The sequence below is a fragment of the Cinclus cinclus genome, chromosome 4 (genome assembly GCF_963662255.1).
Source record: "Cinclus cinclus chromosome 4, bCinCin1.1, whole genome shotgun sequence".
Lineage (NCBI taxonomy): Eukaryota > Metazoa > Chordata > Aves > Passeriformes > Cinclidae > Cinclus > Cinclus cinclus.
The window spans coordinates 8,875,828-8,897,686 of record NC_085049.1 but is presented as its reverse complement, the minus strand read 5'-3'; the positions used below and the strand labels follow the sequence as shown (position 1 = coordinate 8,897,686).

Genomic DNA, 21,859 nt, shown 5'->3' with positions numbered 1-21,859 from the left:
GGCCGGCCGGGGGCGGGCGCAGCCTGGGGCCGCCTCCGCACTCGCGGGGCTGGGGCTGGAGCTGGAGCTGGGGCGGGCTCGTTCCCGCGCCGCCTCCGCCTCCCGCCCCGCCGCGCTGACGCCCGGGCCGTCCTCCCGTGCCGGCGTGCGGTAAGTGGCTCCCCCTCAGCAGCTCCTGCCTAGCGGCGGGCGGAGCCGCACCCTCCCCCGGCAGCGGCGCAGGGTTCCGCGGCGGGGCCGGCTCTCCGCTCCCTTCCTCCTGCCTCACCCCCGTGCCCCGCCTGGCCCGGCCCCAGCGCGTCCTCCCGCCCTGCCCCGGCAGCCTCGGCGGTGGCAGCGGCTCTTCCGGCCCGGCCCGGCCCGGTGCCCGGAGCGCTGTGTCGGCGGGCCCGGCCCGGCCCGGCCCGGCCCGCGGGCTCCGAGCGCCGCTGCCCTCCCCGCCCGCACCCTCCGCGCTGCCCCCGCCACAAGGTTTGGTCTTGGGGCGCTGCTGCTGCACCATCGCCCTCTCCTCGGTCGCCTTTTAATCCCACGTGCCTCGTCTCATGTGGTGGCGGGTTCGTACCCAGCGCTCCGGCTCTGTTACTCAGTGCCCTGCAGCCCCCGCCGCTCCTGCTTGACGGGTGCCGCGCCAGCAGTAAAACCACGGCGTTTCTTGTTGCGGAGAATCCAGTGTTTTATTGGTAGTAGCAAACTCGGTCGCTGTTAAAACATTGAAATTGCTGCGGAGTTGATGTTTGCGCATATTCTGGCTTTTGTGGAAACACCTGTTAGGAAAAAGGGCCGAGACAGTTGAGCAGCTGTCAAAAAAAATAATGGCAATCTGCACAAGTGAGGCAGTGTGTGCCCTGCTCGCTTCAACGTGCTCCTGCAAGCAATTATCCTGCAGAATTTATCCCCGGTGATGGCTGCCTTTGGGCACAGGATAGTACTTTGTAGTATGTGAGTCACTCTTCTGCTGTGAGAATAGTCTATGTGTGACAACTTCAGAGTGTTTGTGCCCGACATCGAATTCTTCTAACAGTTTGTATAATTCAATAACTAGGTATTGCAGTTTTATTTAAGAAGTGTGAAATTTCTCTTGTTGCCGCCTTTGGCAGGTGTCTCAGAGGATTTCACTGTGCTGAGTGGTGTTTTGTTCGATAGGTGAAGATCCTCACAAGCCATCTAAAAGCCTTTTCCACTTCAGTGCTTTAATACCAGCCTCTGTAAATTTTGGTACATGGGAAGAGAATCTGGAAACAGTGCTGAATTGCTTCACTTGGCTATGACTTTTATTTTTTGATCCTCTTGAAAGAAGAATTTTATGAACTTTTATTTGAAGGCAGACTAAAATTTGTGTTTTCAGCTTGAAGGTGTGTTGTTTGCTAATTGTTCTGCTTTCTTTTGTGTGTGTCTTACCGTTCTTCAGGCTATACATATGCTTAATTTTCTAAGTCTCTCCTTATTTCCCTTTTGTTCATTTATTTTTGTAGCACCCATTTTCAGTTCTTCATTTGAGCAAAACATTAAAGGTGTTTCTAAAACAGTTGTTCCTGGCTCTTTACCCTGTGCTGGTGGTCTCCTCAGTGGGGAGTCCAGGCCATGGAGTCAGCAGTTACTGAAAGCTAACTGGCAACAATTAGTTACCAACCCAGCACGTGCTGATTATTATAGTAGTGGGACTTCCTTTAAAAATATACCCTTTAAAATTGGATGGATTATGCTCTTCAGCTGGAGAAATGGTACAGGGTGATGTATGTAGCTCTAAAATACTGCTCCCTGCCTAGATTAATTTCTCAGTAACAGCTGAATCCTATTAATTTAGAAACTTGTTTGTTGTGGACAAAATTGACTCGACATGGCAGATTTAATTTATTACCAGTTAACTTTTAGTTGCCAGTTGGCTAGTGATTTACAAAGACCACTACTTAAACACAGACTTGGGGAAAACTCTTTTCTTCCACTTTTCTGTTTGGCCCCTCAGGTGATGGCCTGTCCCTTGGACAAGGTAGTGGCAGTACAGGAGGTTGGGGTTGGTACATGGAGGTTTCTTTCTGCTGCTCATTCATTCTGCTCCCATGTGGCTCGTGTCTCCACGGGTCTCTCAAGGGTGTCCCTGTCCCAGCATGGGCACTTCTACAGGCTGCAGTCCCTTCAGGGGTGCAGTGTGGAGTCTCCTTCCAAGAGTTCATCTCCAGCTGTGTCCTCAGCTATTGTCCCCTTCTCCATGCTTCCCTGTGCCTCTTTGAGCACTCTGTCACGAGTCTCCTGTGCTTTCTTTTGCATTTGCTGCTGCTGGCAGCTTCTCCCTTTCTCAGATAAACCGGAGCAGAGGCACCACGTGCTCATCCAGTGAGTTGGAGGATGGCAGGCAGTGGGTTTATGGAGCCAGCTGGAGCTGCCCATGGCCCACACAGGGAGTTTATGGCCTCCTTCCATGCAGCCCCTGCTACCAAAACCTGCACTCCAGTACACTCCTATGCCAATTGGGTGATGCTGGAAGAAAGGCCCCGTCCATGCCTAATCATAGGAACTCCAGTTTCCTTTTATACACTTAAAAATACAAACAAAGTTCTCTCCTGTAACTTAGTAAATAGCAATAATGTGTTGTGTCACTAGGATGGTAGTACTTTTGCAATTGTATTGATTAATGTGTCCATCTGAGCAGTTGTGTTTGCTTCTATGCAACTGCTGATACCTCTGTCAGGGACAGCTGCTTTCTCTAATGATTGCATTCATATATGTTTGTTTTTCATAAAACTTTCTCAAAGAGTTAGTTTTCCTCTCTTTTTCAGATCTGAAGGCAGTGGTTCTTCTAACACAAAGGTGGCAGCTCTGAACCCTATTCCACCAGCGTGAGTAGTCATGTTCTTCTCAGAGATTGTTTAATTTCCGTGTTTTGTTTGTCTCACTGATTCAATGATTTTGGTATCTCAACCTTCTTATCTTTTGGGCTGAATTGATGCCACCTTGAGTTCTGTGTGGCATTGTGTATGTTGGAAGAACATAGAAAATGAAGACATGACATTTCAGATTTGGGGGAACTAAGCCATTCTCTCAGTCTTTGCAAGGTGGAATCTTGCTAGAAAAGGGAATAATTGAAGGCAGTCACATTTAAGAGAGGGCTTGGAAACAGTTTCTTAGCCACCAGGCTGCTCTTGACAGCAGAGCCTGTATGTGCACCGGCCAGGGGGCAGCCGTGGTAAAGGTGGACAAGAGTGATGATGATGGTAAATGGTCAGTGTGGTACTGAATCCTGCTCTGCTGTAGCCTTGCATGCACAATGCCCTGGGTGGGTATTAAGCACTCATAATATCTTCCTTCTTTCTCCCCAAGTACATATTGTTTATAGGTGGTCAAAATGTTTACTTGATGTTTAACTTAAATCCAGAAAGTTTATGTTTTTCCTGAAAAATTGCAGGGGACAGAATGCTTGGAGTGAAGTGACTATGTATTGATTTTGCTCTTAGCAGACAGAAAATAAGCCTTTCTTCTTCTTTCTCAGGGCTTTCTATCCTACCCTGTGCCTTAAACATGGAAACTGTAGAAATGAATAGCGTATCCTTGAAACGTCCTCGTTCTGAGGATGATGTGGCCAATGCAGATGAAATTAAAAGACAGAAGATCTTGGACAAGTCTAAGGCAGGGAACAACTCTGGGCAGAGTATTGAGAATGTAACAGAACAACCCGAGGACATGAAAAGTGAAATAATCCCCAATGAGGAAAGTGAAGAGCAGGAAGAAGAGGAACTGGAGGATAGTGATGAAGATGGAGATCCAGAGAGCTTTGCAGACATGATGAAGCACGGACTGACAGAAAGAGATGTTGGAATAACCAAATTTGTTAGCTCTCATAAAGGATTTTCTGGAATCTTAAAAGAGAGGTAATTCGTTGTCTTGCTACATATGTTAATTCCTTGTGTAACACAGCTGTACTCCATTTTCCTTTTTGAATTTGCAGATTGCAGCTGGATTAAGTGAGGTTCATTACTTTTTATACTGCTGAGATTGAAAGAAATGTTTAATTTGGGACTTATCTAGATTGTGCGTTGGTTTTTGTTTTTTGGTTGGCTTTTGGGTTGGTGTATTTTTTGTTTGTTTGCTTTGTGGGGTGTTTTGTGGGGTGTTTTTTGAATTTCTTTTCCTGTCAAATGGAGCTCTGAAGAAGGAAGCTGTGTATGATTACACTGACCTTTGCTGTTTCCTTTGCTCTGTGGCAGCAGAGACATAAAACCTTATGCAGTACACCCACCTTTTGTGCCTGTCTTCAGTGCTGATATGAGATGCACTGAAAAATGGCATCAAAACCATCCTTCTTTGGTTCTTTGCTTTGCTCTGACTTTTTTTGTCCTAATGTCTGTAAAGAAGTATAGTTAGGCATTAAATTGTTGTCTGTTGAGTTGCAATATTGTTTACATAGAAAGGCGTTTTAAAATTCAGGATGTGAAATTTACTATACACATTATATATTTAATAAGATGTTCAAGGTTTAGTTGCTTTTTAAAATGAAACTTCTAGGTTTTTAAAATTAAAAAATAGCTTTGAATAAAACAGAATGCAAATACAAAAGTTCACTGAAGAATCACTCCCTGACTTAGCAAAGCAATTAAGGTTGCTTTGTTTACACACTGAAAAGTCCCTGCGTTTAAATACTGGCTTCATAGATAGATAATTTTACATAATAAAATGATATATACATATCATGTATGTATTTAATCTTCATGTGCAGCATTAAGCAGCTAGTGTAATCCTTCTCTGGGAAACACAGTCTGTGCTGAACCTTCTTCTGGGAAATCTGCCAATTTTGATTGGTCAAAGGTAGAAAATTCGTGGGTTTGTGGGGGTTTTTGGATCCTAGTTTTTAACACCTATTATTAATTTGTTCTTGGCATTTTTATGGTACCATCACTGGCATGTCTAGACAGCTGCAGATAATACAAGAGAGGACACATAACACTCCTCAGGAGAGAATTCTGCCAGTATGATGTATATCTGCACAGAGGATGGCAAAAGGGGCTTGGGGGAGGTACTTTAGAAAGCTTCCCATGGTGAAGTTTTATTCATCTTTCAACACTGACAGAATAGGAATTATTTTCTTTTTTTTTTCCCACTTTGCTAGCAAACGCTACTTAAAAATAATTTAGCAGTTGCAACACAAACTGCCTGTGCTTTGCTGTAGTTGGGCCGGTTTTATTAGACAGGAGTGACTGGATTGAAAATGTCACAGTAAAATTCTTTCTTGATGTCATAGAGTATGCAATGTAACTTTATTTGAATTATGATTCTCTACAACTGAATAAATGAACAAGGCTGAATTTGTCCTTTCTGTGGAGTGGCTGAAATGCACTTTATTTTGCAGGTTATTTGAAGTGACAGAGAATGCAGTAGTTAGTGCATTGCACATTGTGGCAGTGAAATGGGGTCTTAATTGCCAGTAATGACTGGGTTGAGGATAAGCATTACTGATCTCTTCAAGCTAGTGAGAGAATGGCTCAGAATGACTACAGCAGGTGTTTGGTGATCTGCAAAGAAGTCTGCTGTATTTGAATATGTGTTCCTGTGGCATCCCTCCGGGGGGTGGGAATGGGTGCAGCTTTCTCATGGTTAAGTTTCTTTCATGTGAATTGAATTAAATGAACTCAGAGTTCTTCAGTGAATTCTGCTAACAAACAGCTTTTTAGGAAAGGACTTTGTGTGATGTCGGATTTTTATTACAAATGTAATGCATGTTTCTTTCTATCAGATACTCAGACTTTGTTGTCCATGAAATAGGCAAAGATGGACGTGTGAGCCATTTAGATGACTTTTCTGTTCCAGTGGATGATGAGGTAAATTTCGAGGTAAAGATTTGGTAATAGCTATGCTTCTTAATGTTCCTTAAGCAAGAACATTAAAAGACTGGAAGTTGCTCCATGAGGGTTACTGGATGTTTGTTTTTTATCCCCAAATATGTATTAGGACCCATCAGAAGAAACATTTACGGTTTTGTCAGACGAAGACAAGCAGCGTTTAGAGGAGCTCCAGCTTTTTAAGAATAAGGAAACTAGTGTTGCCATAGAGGTAAAGTTAATAAATGACATGAAGTTTGGGATGGGGGCAGAGAGAGGCTGAGGGAGGGAGTGAGTAGAAGGTACACACTTTCTAATGCATGTGAGGTATTAGAGCAGTTTGAACATGATGTGACCGATAACACCAAACTGTGTCCAGTTTGGGGTTTAATTCTGTAAAGTCTTACAGATATACTCAAATTCATGCAGGTATGAGTTGTCACTTTGATTTTGGTGAGACTGTACACAGGAACTTAAATATAGGACTTAATTCCTGTGGTGTTAAAATTACCTTGCAGTATTTTGGGTTCCTGTCTAGTATTGTTTTAAAGAATAAGGAGGTTTACATAAAATATCTATCCTGGTGGAGCACTACTTTCAAGGTCAATTTTAGTGGTTTAATAGAAAAGAAGATAAATACGGTCTTCTGTAACAAGAAAGATAAGAAAATGAAGTTCAAACCTTGATATTTTTAAACATTCAAATATTCCACATATTCAAAGAATAACTATTGAGCTAAATTTTGGGAAGCAGAGATGCAGATGGATTGTATCTGGTAGTTTCAAATAAGCATTCACACATTACGTAATCTTATCTAGCTATTTTTTTTTCTTTAAGGCCCCTTCCCCTTTTGTATTAATTTATAGGGTTTCTGCATGTATGTGTATTAACACAGGTAATTGAAGACACCAAAGAAAAAAGAACCATCATCCATCAGGCTGTGAAGTCCTTGTTTCCGGGACTGGAGACTAAAACAGAAGATCGAGATGGAAAGAAATACATTATTGCTTATCATGCTGCTGGGAAAAAAGCACTGGCAAGTGAGTTTCAGTATCATAGCAGATGGGTAAAGTAAATGCTAAAATTATCCCCGAAGTAAGAACTGTTAGTAAGTACTTCAAGTGAGTGTGCTTCCTAATGTAGTCTTGCTTCATTTTTCCCTCATGTCAGCTGATGCTGTGTATCTAGAATGATTAGGACCACAAGAAATGTTTTAAATTTAAATTTCTACTTGTTTTTCTTTCCAAATGGTTCATCTAGTACAACCATATTAGAAGCGAGTGGGCATAGACAAAACAGAGGCTTTATTTTCAGTATTTTTTGAATTTAATTTTCGTGATCTTATCTGTAAGTGTGCTTTGTGGATGTAAGAGGTTGTATTTGGAAAATGTACATTAGATTGATAGATGGTGAGATCTTGATTGTCTTGAATATTCATGACAAAATTCTCAGTGACTTGAATAGAGACAAGCATCTTTTTGTTTTCTCCATTATAAACATATAAACATAGTTTATTTACTGTGATCGTTACTTCTGCTTCCAAGGCTAATTGTATTTGCAGAACATTTTCTTTATTTTTTATAGATCACACTTAATCTTTCAAAATAGTCACAGTAATGAAGAATTTTCAAAATGAAGTGTTATCCACTTCTTGCAAAATACTGTTCTGGATACTGGGAATAAATTAACATGTTTTACATCTTTTAATGTTACTTAAAATTTGTTGCTACTGTAAGTTTAGAGGACTGTCTACCTGCAGAATTGTGCACATTTAACTAAAGATACTAAGGTTTGGTTTAAATTGGTTGCATTCTTCTGTCATTTTAACCTACTACAAATCATGGTATGTAAACCTAACCCTTTAATTTTAAAGACAAAGGAGATGGAGGAAGGATAAAGAAACATAGTAATTTAAAATGGGAAATAAAATAATTTTCCCCTTAATTTAGTTGTTTGTTTAAGGCTTGTTTTAAGCAAATATGGGAATGTTGTGTTTTTATTGGTCCAATTGTAATGTGTTTATGTATCTTATTTAGTCATGTTTAGAAAATGTGTATGTTTGCATGGATTATGTATACTTACCAGCACAAAATTCTCCTCAGCCAGTTTTGTTCTCTGTTGGTTTGTAATGGCTTTTTCTTCTCCTTTTCCTTCTGCTGCTTCTATTCTTTAACCACTGTTGCAGTCAAGTGGATGTTGTTAAGTTGATTTAAGGGATACTATGTAAAAATTTAAGTATTTGAATATGCTGAAAAGAATTTAGTGATGTGTCTCTAGGATTAAAACATTATGTGGAGCAGCATCTTGTGATGCAGAGAAGCATCATCTATTTAGACTTGGATTCTCCAGCTGTGATGCTGCAGGCACCTGTGCATTTGTTGGTGGAGATGTCTCAGTTTCTGTGAGTGTGTGCAAATGCTTATGGATGCAAGATTGAAGATCTTTTTAGTCAGGATTATATTTATCTTTCTTGTTAACATAACCACAAATATGTCTTAGTCATGAATGGCCTCCCCGGGCAAGAAACATTTCAGAAGTGTAGAATGTTGGATTATTAGCTGAGATACCCGATTACTTTTGTTCATGACATAAAATATTACCAAACAAGCTTCTTAAAATTTAAAATCAGAAGGTGCTTTGTGTCTATAGTCAGTTTACCCTCTAAATAATTAACATGCTGTCTTACTAAATTTTCAGTAAACTGTTGTTTCATCATTGTCCACAAATTAAGTTTGTTGCATCTCCAATTGAAGCTTTCCATATGTTCACTGTTTGCCTCTGCACGATTCCATTCCATAATTGTCTAAATTGCTGTCATCCACCACCTAGCTGTTGGATGCTCCCTGAAGCATAAACAATCCCATAACCATAAACCTGCATGTTCACCTCTAAAATCCCTTCAACAATCTAAAAATTAAATGCTACTCTTTTGTACTCTTTATGCTCTGCATTGGGACAGAGGTCAGAACTGCGACAGGTAAGAGACGTTGACATTTCATACTAACAAAAATGAAATGCCAACCATTATGACCTGCTAAATAACAACAGGACTGGCCAAACATGTAACAATTTCTTAACAATCCCTACACATAAGTATTACTTAAAATGCCCTGAAACAGCCAAGAATTAGGCTTGTTCTATCTCTTTTTCATAGTGTAGTACAGGCGGTATTCATTTGGTGCCAAGAAAGTCTGCTAGTAATAAGTGATATGAATTATCAATTTTGACAGCAAATATTGACAACTATGGTAAATTTTCAATGGATTTCAGTTAGCCAAGCATTTGCCCTTCAGCCTGTATTTCAGACACTACTATCTGTTTTTATACAACTTTAAAAGCATTTATTACACACCCTGCTATTTAAAAAGAGCTTCCAAGCCTCAAGTTTCAGCAAGAAGTTTGAAAAAAGGGCTTGGAAATACAATTTTATTGTCAAAAACGTAACGTGACTCTGAAACACAGCAATAAGGACTGCAAATTATGCCACTTCTCCATCTACCCAGTTGAATGCTTAGAAATGTTGGGTGAGGAATGGTTGGGTATCAGGACTGTGGCTGCAGCCCCCTTTGGATAGGGTCATGGCTGTGATGCCCAAAGCATGAGGAGCCCATTGGTCTGTATAGTACCTACAGAGTCCTTTTAGTGTAGATCCTGAAGTGTGTTGAAATGACCATGTGCAAAATGTGTTATTTAAATATAAAGAATGGTTCCAGCTGGAGAAGGTTCTCCCTTGTGAATTGAGCACTGTCTTACTCTCTGCTGAGATCTTCATGGAGAACTTTGCTCTTCCAGCTGAATGCAGTGTTTCATTGTCTGAGTTTAAGAGTAGTGGTGGCTCAGATGGAGAAACCAGGAGGAGCATGAGGTCTCCAGTTCAGGTTCTATGAAGATGTGTGGGAAGGGGGCTGTGCTTGGAAACTGATGGTGCAAGGCAAGTGATGTAATAAATCTAAGTGACTAAAACCTCTACATACAATGTTTTATACTGTAGCATCCAAAATTATCTTTGCAGAAGTATGTGCATGAATGGCAGCTTCTCAAAAAAAGGCAAGAATTAAATATACTTACTATCTATGTAGGGTATCTGGACTTCATAAAACCAATCTGGAAAAAAAAAGAGCAGTATTTCCCAAGAAATTGGTGTTTGGATATTGAAATAAGGCTGGCTTTTTCAGTTAGCTTTTGCTCTTATGAAAGATGCTTATGCCTTTTTTTTTTACAAAATCAGGTATGTCTGCTTAGTGGCTAGCATGAGATTAAGGACTTTTTATTTGAAAGAAAATGAATTCTTAGTTTTGTTCTTAAATAACAAGTAATTGATATACCCTCAGAATTGAAAGAACATCACAGTTCATTGCTAAACCCCTGTAGAATCAGTCTCCCTTCCAATTAATGCCATTGACACTGGATTGTTGGAAACTGAAAGTTTTATCTCTGGGGGGGTTTTGTGTGCAAAAAAAAAAAAAAAAAAAAAAAAAAAGCTTAACAAATCACTGACAGTTTCCTTCCTTCTCCAGAAAATGTCAAATAGTAGCACAGAATTGTAAATCTGTTGTTAGTCCATGGGATCTGAAGTTATTTTAACCTCTGGCCTCTAAGCATGGCACCATACCTGCCATGGATTGTATAGTAATGTCTCTCTTCTACCAGATTTCTTGCTCCCATTGGATTTTAAAAAAGAACCATCTTAAAACAATTTTTGGAGCATGATTTTTTTAGGATTTTGTAGCGATGCGATTCATTCTTTCAATCTTACAGAGATAATGTCTGTACTATAAATAATAATGGTAGTCTTCCTACAAACAGGGCTCCAGTGGTCCTCAACTGTTAATTATAGAAGGAGTTAGAAGAAACGTGGTGTAGCTTCTACTTCTGAGAGTCAGTGTCATGATATTGTTTTTGAGAAATTTAATCAGGTGATACAGCAACTAAGTGACTAGGATGTATTTTCAGATAATTTCATGACAAAGGAACTGTCACTATTTCATTCAGGATTTTCTAGGTGACAAAACTGATTAAATAAGTTTACAGTCCAGTGGAAGGGGAGATCTTTTTCAATGTGCTTTACAGCTTTTGCACTCAGTAATTAACTCTTTCCTTTACATTTTTTTTAAGCAGATGGAAATTAGCAGAAACTGAATCTTGCATATTTAAAATAAATGTAGCTGCAATGGCAAATATATTAATTTTTTTTAAAAAGTGACACTTTAACCTTTTTGCTTTTAAAGATCCAAGAAAGCACTCTTGGCCAAAATCTAGGGGAAGCTACTGCCATTTTGTACTGTACAAGGAGAACAAGGACACTATGGATGCCATTAACGTCCTATCCAAATTTTTAAGGTAAGGCTGTTGTTTCTGCTATCCTGGCTGCCATGCAGCCCTCCCCCCTCTATGTTTCTTGTTGCTGTAAATGTTATGTATGCTTCAGAATTACACAAGAGCAACACAAGTGATTGCTATTCTTTAATTTGTGGACAGTTTAAAATAAGAAGTTACTTTAGAACGTTGAATTTAAAACTTAGAAGTTTTGTGAGGAGGTGAGAATGGAACAAAATGAGCCTAAGAAATTTTAAAGACTGTTCTACTGCTTCAGTGGAAAAAGTCCACAATTGACATTGGCTGATCTGAGAAAGACTTGGCAGCTGAAAGCCTCAATGTACATAACCTGAATTAAAAGCCGTTTTTTCCCCAGTGTGTGAATATATGCAAGTATGTTATGAACTTGTCAGATATTGTTGTGATAATATGCTGATTGGTTCCTAAGCAGTTACAGTTGATAAACTGTTGTTCCATGTATTAATTTCTCCATGGCAACACAGGCTTAGTTCCTTTCACCCCATCAAGTGCAGAAACAAAAAGATTTGCCAAGGCATGACACGAACACAGTGAATTGCAGAGGAAGAGCAGTTTTATAATTGGGTCTGTTTAGTGATTTACTCGTAGGGAAACATCCTCACTTCTCCCCTTCTTTTCCCTTTGCCCTTCTTGTCCCAACAAATTTTGTAATCTAGACTGTAACCAGTGAACTACTTAGTATTGAGAACAGAATGGCAAGAGTACAATTAGGTGGAAAGCTGTATGTAATGGCAATCCTGCTACCCCCTGGAGCCCTTAACTGGAATAACTAGAAATGCTCTATCTAACACAGGCTGTAAAGTACAAAGTGAAAAGGAAAGGAAATTTTCCTCTCAGGGAAAGGAGCGGATCAGATTTTAAATCAACTTCTCATACTCTCTCATAATGTGCAGGCATGGTATTCAAACAGACATGTTTGAAGTTTAAGGAAGAAGTGGACATGATTTTTTTTTTATTTTATTTTTATTTTTTAAATTTTTTTCTTTTTTTTTTTAGTGATGGTGGTGGTGGCTGTGCATTCATGTATTGAGTGAATGTATATTAAGAAGCACTTCAAAGTTTGTGTTTTGAAAGCAGTGTTGTGTTAAAAGTGAATTGACGTTGAAGTGACATAATTAAAACAGAAGTTTCCTTGTGTTTTGTGTACTCATGGATGAGATTAGAAAATGTCACATACACATCAAATTGTAGCCCAGTTCTGAGGAATGATTAATAATTCTAGGCAATTGTGCTGAAAATTATGTTTGATCTGTTGCTATTTTAATATACATAATATCTGTTACTGTTGCTTTTAAGAGTGAAGCCAAACATATTTTCCTACATGGGAACTAAAGATAAAAGGGCTATAACAGTTCAAGAGATCGCTGTTCTCAGGTGAGTAGAAGTACAGTCTGGAGTATTTGCACTTCTGCAGTGGTAGCTTGGATATCTCACTAAATACCTAAAAGACACAAAGGGCAGGTTCAGGTCCTGACCTTGTAAAGCACAGGTGTTAATGAAGATGCCACAATCATTTTGTATTCTGTGATTACTGCTGGTATTTTCAGCCACTGGTGCTCTGAGTCACAGGCTGGTTACGTGTACTTGGCCGAGGCAGTGGGACAGATTGCCTGTGTGCTCTTAGGCTGCTTGGATCTCATGCAACAGCAGAAAAACAGAATGACATGGTGAAAATCATGTCCCACTTCTTTCCTGGCTTTTGTTTCCCTCTTTCAGCTAGAATCCTATTTTCTTTCTCACTGCACTCTCTGAACAGTGTCAGAGAAGGCTAACGCTATCCTTGTTCATCTGTGAGTAGCCAGAAGGGGCAAAAAAATGCTGAGGAATTTTTTCCTGCCATAACCTACTCCCTCAAGTCACCTTCTAAGAGAAAATAAAATTTACTTTGTCATATTCTAAGGTAATTATAAGTCACTGGGTACTTTAAATTAGTGTTAGATCCATAACTGAGAATGACAGACGTCTCCCAGTCTTGTATAACAATATCATTTAGCTGGCTGGAATGTCCTGCCTGCACTACTTTTTACAACTTTTTGAAAAGCTCACAACTTGAAAGCCAGAGGTTTGATCAAATCCTTGTTAAAAGGAGGGCATCTGCTACTGAACTGTTCATTTATTTTCTCCCAGTGTTCTGTATGTGTGTGCATTAGCACATATCAAAGGAAATACTGATTTGTGAATTGTGAGAAGCCCCAGATTTGTGTTGCTGCAAGGATGCTTTGCAAAGTGGTAACAGTTAACCAAGTGTGTGGTGTAGCTGTCTCAGGTGCTGTTCCATTTACTTTTTAACATTATCACATTCAATATTGTGTCCCAGAGCTCCAGAGTGCTCTAAGTGTTGTGTGGTGTCTGCTCAGTGGTGCCACAGCCCCTGACTCTCCTGCACAGGAGAGGAGACATTGCCAGTTGCCAGCCTGCTCTAAATTGAGTATGCTGGCCATGCTGGTTCATAAACTTCACTATCCAGGTAAAATTTTAGCAGAAGTGTTCAAGAGCAGCTTGGTGATGCAAAGAACACAATAGGCTTCCAAAAATACTAGGAACAAAAATGGCAGGTATCAGTGACACATTGGATTCCACGTTCCTTCATCTGCAATAGGCATACACAGATGACTGTGCTAACTGGGGTATATTCATGAAGTAGTTACTCAAATAACACAGAGATCAGCTTGAGGGGTGCAGTATACATCAATACTGCAATATGCTTTTTTTGGAGTCCATGGTTTAACATAGATGTGAAAAGACAGTGCTAACAGTCTGTCACAGTATACGTTTTCTTTTGTATGAGTACCCTTAAGAATTATGTATTATCTTCCTTTAGCTGTTTCATTCAAGTATTTTGAATAGGCAACAGTAGAAAATTGGGGAAACTGGACTCACTGTTTTTTGTTTTCTAATGGCAGCATTTCTGTATTTATATACTTTTCTAAGCATAGGTTCATCACTGTTGTCTTGTTTCTTTTTAGAATCACTGCACAAAGACTTGCTCATTTGAATAAGTGTTTGATGAACTTCAAATTAGGAAATTTCAGTTACAAGAACCATCCACTGAAATTGGGGGAACTACAAGGCAACCATTTCACTGTTGTTCTCAGGTAATGTGATAGTAGGTATTTAGGTAGTTGTGTTAGAATTTTTTTCTTTAAATAGATAAGCAATATCAGTGCAACTTGTGTTACAAAAAACAAGTCCTGTTGGCAGGATACTATTGAATTTGATGCATGCTGTATAATATTGATGTTGAGCTTTAATATAATGGGCATCTCAAAATAGCATAAACCATTAATCTGTCTGTAATTTTTTTTTTTTTGATGCTAGGAACATAACAGGAACTGATGACCAGATAGAGCAAGCAATGCATTCACTCAGGGAAATTGGATTCATTAATTACTATGGAATGCAAAGATTTGGAACCACAGCTGTTCCTACTTATCAAATTGGCAGGTATATGTTGCTTTCATCCTCCCTGCCTCTTTTTAATTTTATTCTTATCACTATGTAACTTAATGTATTTTTGGGAACATTTTTCTAACATATTGCCTGTACCAGTTTTAAATTTAGATTCAAGAAAGATCTTGTTTCTGAACTTGCTTCAGCAGTTATCTTGCATAATAGCACTACTTCTAATATTGCATAAGTCTAAACACTAATACTTTTTTTTTTTTATAAATTGGCTAAATTGCTAAATCCCTTTAAAATATTTAGTTGGTTCTTAATACACTTTCCTGTTTGAATCCTAGAGCTATTTTACAGAACAGCTGGAATGAAGTAATGGATTTGATATTAAAACCACGACCAGGAGGTGAGAACTGAAAAATGATACAACATGTATTTCTGCCTCTTCTCCACAAAGTCTGTTTAAGAAAAACTTAAGCCAGTTTAGCAGTGGAGAAGCAATCTTCAGACTCTCCCTTTCTGCCTCACTTCCCTTGCTGTGCAGTTTCTTGCAGTGGGGCTGAAAAGGAATACTTAGTGTCTGTTCAAGCTCCATGTGAAGCCTTCCAACCTCAAGTATTCTGTCATTCTGTTCATCTCTAATTACCATGACTGAAACTTCAATTTTTCAACTGTTTTAACAAAAAAAAGGTGAGATGGATGCTTTTTTGGTGTAAAGTTAAAATATTTTTGTTTTACATCCTTGTTCTAGCTGAAAAGGGATACTTGGTCAAATGCAGAGAAGAATGGGCAAAGACTAAAGATCCAGCAGCAGCCCTCAAGAAACTACCTGTAAAAAGGTGCGTGGAAGGACAGCTTCTACGTGGACTCTTAAAGTATGGAATGAAGAACATAATCTCTGCATTTGGCATAGTGAGTGTAAAAGCTGGGGGGTATTTACTTGAATAAACATTCTTTTGATGGTATCAGGATGAATTTAAAATAGACTCATTGATGCTTGATGAGTAGAAGGTTAAGTTTAAATATCTTTACATTTATCCCCCCTCTTTGCTGGAAATACTGCTGCATAGTAACTGATGACATCTCTAATTAATGTATGCATAATGAGCTTTCCAATTCATACAACAATCTCTCTGGTATGTGGGAAGCAATACAGTTATATTTAGTAGCTGTGTATAATACAGGCCTGAGAATTGTGCAAATATTCCATTTCAGTGTTTTCCTGTTGCTTTAAAAGTATAAATCAAACTGATAGTGGGCTAATGAATCAGCCTGATATAGAGGTGATGGATCCACTTGTCATTTTCAAGTGCTGTAATCAGTATCAAGTCTTTGGGGAAAATACCTCATCACTAGCAAACTCCTGGGCCCCTTGTAGGGTCTGAGGGATAGTTTCTTGTTTATGGAGAAGATAATTAGAATAACATTGTGCTTTCACAGCTGCAAAGTTTACTTAAGATTTCAAGAGGTTGAATTTGAATACATATGTTTGACTTGAAATAGTAAAAAAAAGTGTTGGCTTTTTTGTGGTTTTTTTTTTTTTTTTAATTTAAGCACAGTTCTTTTTTGTGCAGATTTAAAATGTATAAAAGCATTATTTCTTCACATATCCTTTTCTCAGACAATGAACAAAAATCAAATATGTTTACTAAGAAATTGTGTAAGTTTTTTTTCTGGACAAGGTAACAATTCAAATATGCACCTTTTTGGTTATGATTGTAAAAAAAAAAAAAAAAAACAAAAAATATCTTTCTAGTGTTTAATTTTTTTTTCTTTACCTCTAGATACCAAGAAATAATCGCTTAATGTATATTCATAGCTACCAGAGTTATGTGTGGAATAATATGGTGAGCAAGAGAATAGAAGAATACGGGCTTAGAGCTGTACCAGGAGATCTCATACTTAAAGGAGGTAATATCAGACAAAGCCAGTGATGCTATATAGTTCATATAGTTACATATATTCCTAGGAAAACAAGGCATGTAGTTGTTTGTCTGATAATACTGAGGTTTTTTTTCCCACACCTGCTTTGGCCAGTGATATCTGAATCTACTGGCCTATTTTAGACAAATTTTGCAAGGAATTGGAAGTTAGGTATTACATTTCCATGAGATGTTTGTTAGACTGTTTTTCTCAAATAACTGGATAGGGAAGAGAGACTGTGGAGGACTGATTATTCTCAAGAATGACCTCAGACCTAGTTGAGCTATGAAGAACTGTGGAAAGATGTTATGAAGTTTTAACCATAGAAGTTTTTGATTGCATTAGTGCCATGTAAAGCAGAAGCTCCACGCAGTTAAAACTTTCTTTACTTTTATTTGGAAATGCCAGCATTTCCTACAGTATATCTCCTTTATGTATGCCTGATGCTTGGATGGGGGCTGTTCCTCTAGCAGTCCTTACTTCATGTAGCTTTAAGTCACTGGAAGCCAGGCTGTGATTCTGCCAGTGACCGTAACAGCCTTTGAGGCTGTTACTTCTTTTCTTAGAAATGTTGTCTGTTAAGTGGAGATAAAACATGGCAGTTACCTTTCTCTGAGTAAGCTTATTTCAATCAAAGGCTTCATTTTAAATTTAGCTGAAGTTAACTGTCACAGGCATCCATACTGGTAACTTCATTTTTCTGTCCTGACTGTAGCTACAGCTGTTCACATTGAAGAAGGAGATGTTGATAACTACACTATCCACGATGTAGTGATGCCACTGCCTGGATTTGATGTTATTTATCCAAAGCATAAAAGTAAGTCTGGCTGTTAGCTGAAATATTTACTCTGAAAACATAAGTCTGCTCTAAGATTGTTCTTAAAAGGAAGATTGGATCTACTCAACCTTGGTGACTTGTAAAGCAGTATGTCACTTCAGATCTCTAAAACATTAATGTCAGCCTTTTGTTGCTGCCAGGGTGCTCTGCTCAGTCTCCTTCCCACTGGGAATCCTGGATGACAGCAGAGCAGGTACTAACCTGTACCACTGCAAGGAGTTAATCAGGTACAGGATTTTGTCCTTGATTAATTTCATGAGGTTTCTCTTGGCCCATTCCTCTAGTGTGCCTCAGTCCCTCTGAATGGCAGTCCTGTCCTTGCATGTATTGAATACCACCCCAGCTTGGTTTAACCCACAGATTGGTTTGGGTCAATTCCAGCTCTTCTCCACTATTTCACAGCACACATCTCAGTTCCTTGAGGAAATCTGCTTCTAGGCAGAGCTGCAACCATTAGTGACTATACTTTGAGATGCTGAGCCAGACAGCTGATACCCACTTACCAGTCCACCCACTGTAATGTTCTAAGCTTGGACACAAAGATCCTGTGGGAATGCATTGACAGCCTTGCCAAAGGCAAGGCAGGCAGCAGTCCCTGCTCTCCCCTCATCCACAGGTGTAATAATTTCATCATAGAATACAGTAAGGTGGGTGGGGTTTCTTTGCTTTTTCTCTTCCATATTTCTTCTCCATATTAAAACCACCGTCACTGGGTGACCAAAGAGGATTAACTCCATTATTTTTTCCCTGGGACCAGACTGAGTCTTGACTGGTCTGTAATTCCCCACCTGTCTTTCCTGCTTATTCTGAAATTGGGCGCAACACTTGGTTTTCTGCAGTTGTCTGGGATGTCCCTACATCTGTACAATCTCTGAGATGATAGAGAAAACCATCATGATGTGAGCTAGCTCTCTCAGCCTGTATCTTCTCCCACTACTGGTAGTCCCTCTTTTTTAACCTTGCCTCTAAGAATAGAGGCCTGGGGCACTTTGCTGGTCAAAGCTGAGGCAAAAGAGGCACTGAGACCATCAGCCTTATGTCTGTCACTAGAGCAGCTGCCCCATTTAGCACCAGGCCATTGCTTTCCTTGTATTTTTTCATTCCTTATGTTGCAGCTGAAGTCTTGTTGGTCTTGATGTCATTTGCTGCTTTCAACTGTAGCAGAGCTTTGGCTTTCCTAACACCATTTCTGTGTGCTTGGACAATGCTGGTCCCTACAAGTCCCTCTTTGCAGCTGGTCCTAAGTTTCACCTGCTCTGCATTTTCTTATAGATTAGGTTAGTCATGAGTTCCCTGCATGTTTTCCTCAATATTGGATTGAATTGTTCTTGTACTTGGTTGTCAAATTGTCAACTGATTTCTCTATGCTGCTTTTTAATGAGAGAGTAGTGGGTAGTCTGGCCCTTTAATTTTAGTGGGTTTTTTCCATATACCTGAAATTAGTCCTGTGAAGTCTAGAAAATTGGAAAGCAAATATGAGATGCGATTTAAATGTCAATAAAATATTTTGTAAATTTTGTTTTCAGCTGAAATTTGATTTGATGCATTCTTTGTTACTGCCTCTACTAATTAGGGTGTAGAAGTAAACAGGTAATAAGATAGCAGTGATTTTAAATTTGTGTAGCATTTATCCTATATATGCTGAAAGCTACTAAATGTAAGGGAAGAGAACAATCCATGAAAACAGGCTGTTTAAATTGGCCACACTACATTCTCTCCTGTTAAGTATTTTCCTCTCTTGCAGTTGGTGAAGCCTACAAGGAGATGCTGGTAGCTGACAACCTTGATATCAACAACATGAGGCATAAAATCAGAGATTACTCACTTTCTGGAGCATACAGAAAGATTATCATTCGGCCTCAGAATGTCAATTGGTGAGTGGGAGCATAAAGGAAATTACACTTGAATTGACAGCATAGAGTTTATTTAAGTACAAAACAACCTGAGACTGTTCCGTGGAACATCCACACAGACTGAATCATGGGTAGAGAGGAATCTCTCTGCACTTCTCTCATGTTTTTAATGTAGCTGAATTGGAACTATACCCTTATTTTTTCCTTGGTTCTCTGGTTCTGGGCTGAAGGAGTATCAAGATATCTATCTAGTTCACTCCTTGCAAGAGCTTGCCTGTAGACTTCACAGATAATTACTTACGTTGAAACAATGATAGATAATATTCAAAATGGGTTTTTTTGTAGTCTTGCTGTGGGAAGGTTAGTCTCCAATTTCCTGTCAATCAGAAAAATTTGTATCACTTAAACCTACTAAATCACTGTTGTTAGAGATACAACCTTGTTTTCATATGGCAACTGAATAAATATCTTGTAAACAGGGAACCGTACCAATGTGCAGGAGAATATGATCACTGATGCATAGAATAAAATATAGAGGGTCTCAGAGGGAGCACAGAAATGCAAATATTTATACACTTGAAACATCAGCACTAATTCATATTAAGCTTATCTGCTTCCAAATTAGGTTTTCAATCTCGGGATTTTTGTTAAATGAACAGCAGAAACCATAGAATGTGTTTAAGCCCTTTCAAAGTTTGGAAGACTGTATTGAAAGACTTCGTTCCTGCTAGGTACTCTTAGAGGTGACATGATTCTTCCCTTAATTTCATGAACTATACTTCTTGTATGGTTGGAAATTCTGACAGCACACAAGGGCAAACAGATGAGTTATGCAAAGAAACTTCTCACTAATCTACAATTGTTTTTCAATAATCTTCATAAAGCCAAGGCAAGTCTTTTACATAAAGCTTTACCCATTATTTTACCTAATTTGATTTCAGCTGTAAATGCCACATTGCAATACTACTATAATAAATACACATTTATATAAAATGTGTTAATCTAAATAATTTAAAATAATAATAATAAATTTTATGTATATTATAAAGGGAAGTTGTTGCATATGACGATCCTAAAATCCCATTATTTACTACGGATTTGGATAAACTGGAAGGAAAGCCATTACCAGTTCTCCCTACAGGTAAGTTGATTTTTCTGCTGATTTGCAAAATGGAAGTTTTACCTGGCTGCTGCTTTCAGCTCCTACATACTGAAAGCTCCTTTAAGGAAGAGCTTTCATTTAACTATTGACTGTTTAGCAATGGTAACAACAACCTCTAAAGCCAGGTATTTAAATAAGGACCCTAATTTCTCAAGGGTGCAAGCCATTCCTCCAGCATTTGTATTGACAGTTACATTTGCTTACAGGCATCTACAATCAAGTAAATGCTTAGCAGTAAATGTCTGTGACTAGCAAAGGTGGAATTAAGTCACAAATTGTCGATGTACTGAATTGTATTATTGGTGCTGAACACTTAACACAAATACTTAACTCTGGTCACAAGGTGTTTCGATACTGCTTTCCAGAAAAGTGAAGACAAGGCTAGGAATTCAGTCTGAAAGAACAAATGTTTGCTTTTAGAAGAAGAAAACTCTGAAATTACCACTTTGTGCTGAGGGGAAATGTTTAAAAAAACGTTTCATTAAATTTTTCACTGTGGATTATAAACAGCAGTGTGATGGTGATGGTTGTTTGGCTTTATGAGCTGGGGAAGTAGGTTGTGGAAGCTGTTAGTCCAGTTTAGGTGGCATCCAGAATAAGCATTCTGTATTCCCTTAACCACTTGTTCTTGCTTTTTGTCTCTTATACCTTCTGAAAGATGGAAAATTCAGGGCACTAAAGATGGAGTTCTCCCTTCCCCCATCCACTTATGCTACCATGGCAATTCGAGAAGTTTTGAAAATGGACACAAGCATAAAAAACCAGACACAACTGAATACTACCTGGTTGCGCTGAATGAACTGCAAAATTACTTAATTTTAACAAAGTGTTTTCTAATTTACATGTTCTGTACAAATCTTGAGAGTCACAGTAAGAAATTTGTATTTTTTTAAGTTTTTTTAGCGCTGGCATTTAACTTCTGTAGTCCTCTGCAAGATGGTGACTGTAATATAATACAAATTTTAGTGACTGGTGCTTTTTACTGAATGAGTAAGTTGCTTGAGCTGTAATATTGGGTGCATTTTTAGAATTAAGCTTACAATGTCATCAGACCTGGAAGAATGTTTTGCTTGCTTTCCTTGGGCAAGCACTGAATGTTTTCATGAGTTCAACTGACCCTGAAGTCTTTTCAAGTACAATCGATTATATGAAAAAAAATGAATTATAACAAAATTAAGATACTGATGAACATGTATTGCTGGAGTTTTGCTGATAGCATTTGCACTGATGCCATAGCAGATCCCGTTAGCAAGGCTTTAGCGTGCTGTAAAGCTGTACAGCTCTTTTAAATAAAATAGTTCGACTTTTCATTGAGAAAATACTTGCATTTTCCAGCTACTAGCCTGTACTAAGGAACAGGTGCTAAAAATAAATTAACCTGAACCTCTGAGCGTGTACTTGCTTCCTCTGCGCCTGTCCCTTGCCCGTTGTTGGCGGGCCTTCCTGTTGGGGAAGAAAAAAAAATACTGTGGAGCTGTTCTAAAGCGACCTGGCCTTTTGAGCCTAATGCCAAAACCTGTGG

The 21,859-nt window shown here is 38.9% G+C and overlaps 1 protein-coding gene across 3 annotated transcripts; it reads left to right on the top strand.

Annotated features, from left to right (window-relative positions):
• Positions 1-3,516: 3,516 nt before the first annotated feature.
• PUS7 (pseudouridine synthase 7) lies at positions 3,517-21,449 on the top strand. Of its 3 annotated transcripts, XM_062490813.1 has the most exons (16): positions 3,517-3,866; positions 5,726-5,810; positions 5,941-6,042; positions 6,706-6,850; positions 8,770-8,787; positions 11,039-11,150; positions 12,462-12,539; positions 14,132-14,260; positions 14,484-14,609; positions 14,906-14,967; positions 15,313-15,473; positions 16,346-16,472; positions 17,200-17,301; positions 19,067-19,196; positions 20,225-20,316; positions 20,996-21,449. In XM_062490813.1, the coding sequence occupies exons 1-16, from the start codon at positions 3,517-3,519 to the stop codon at positions 21,130-21,132; spliced, it is 1,956 nt and encodes a 651-aa protein (XP_062346797.1). In that variant the 3' UTR covers positions 21,133-21,449. The 3 variants fall into 3 exon arrangements, with proteins under 3 accessions (XP_062346797.1, XP_062346796.1, XP_062346798.1); XM_062490812.1 differs by lacking the exon at positions 8,770-8,787; XM_062490814.1 differs by lacking the exon at positions 8,770-8,787 and having other exon boundaries at positions 5,726-5,822.
• Positions 21,450-21,859: the final 410 nt, after the last annotated feature.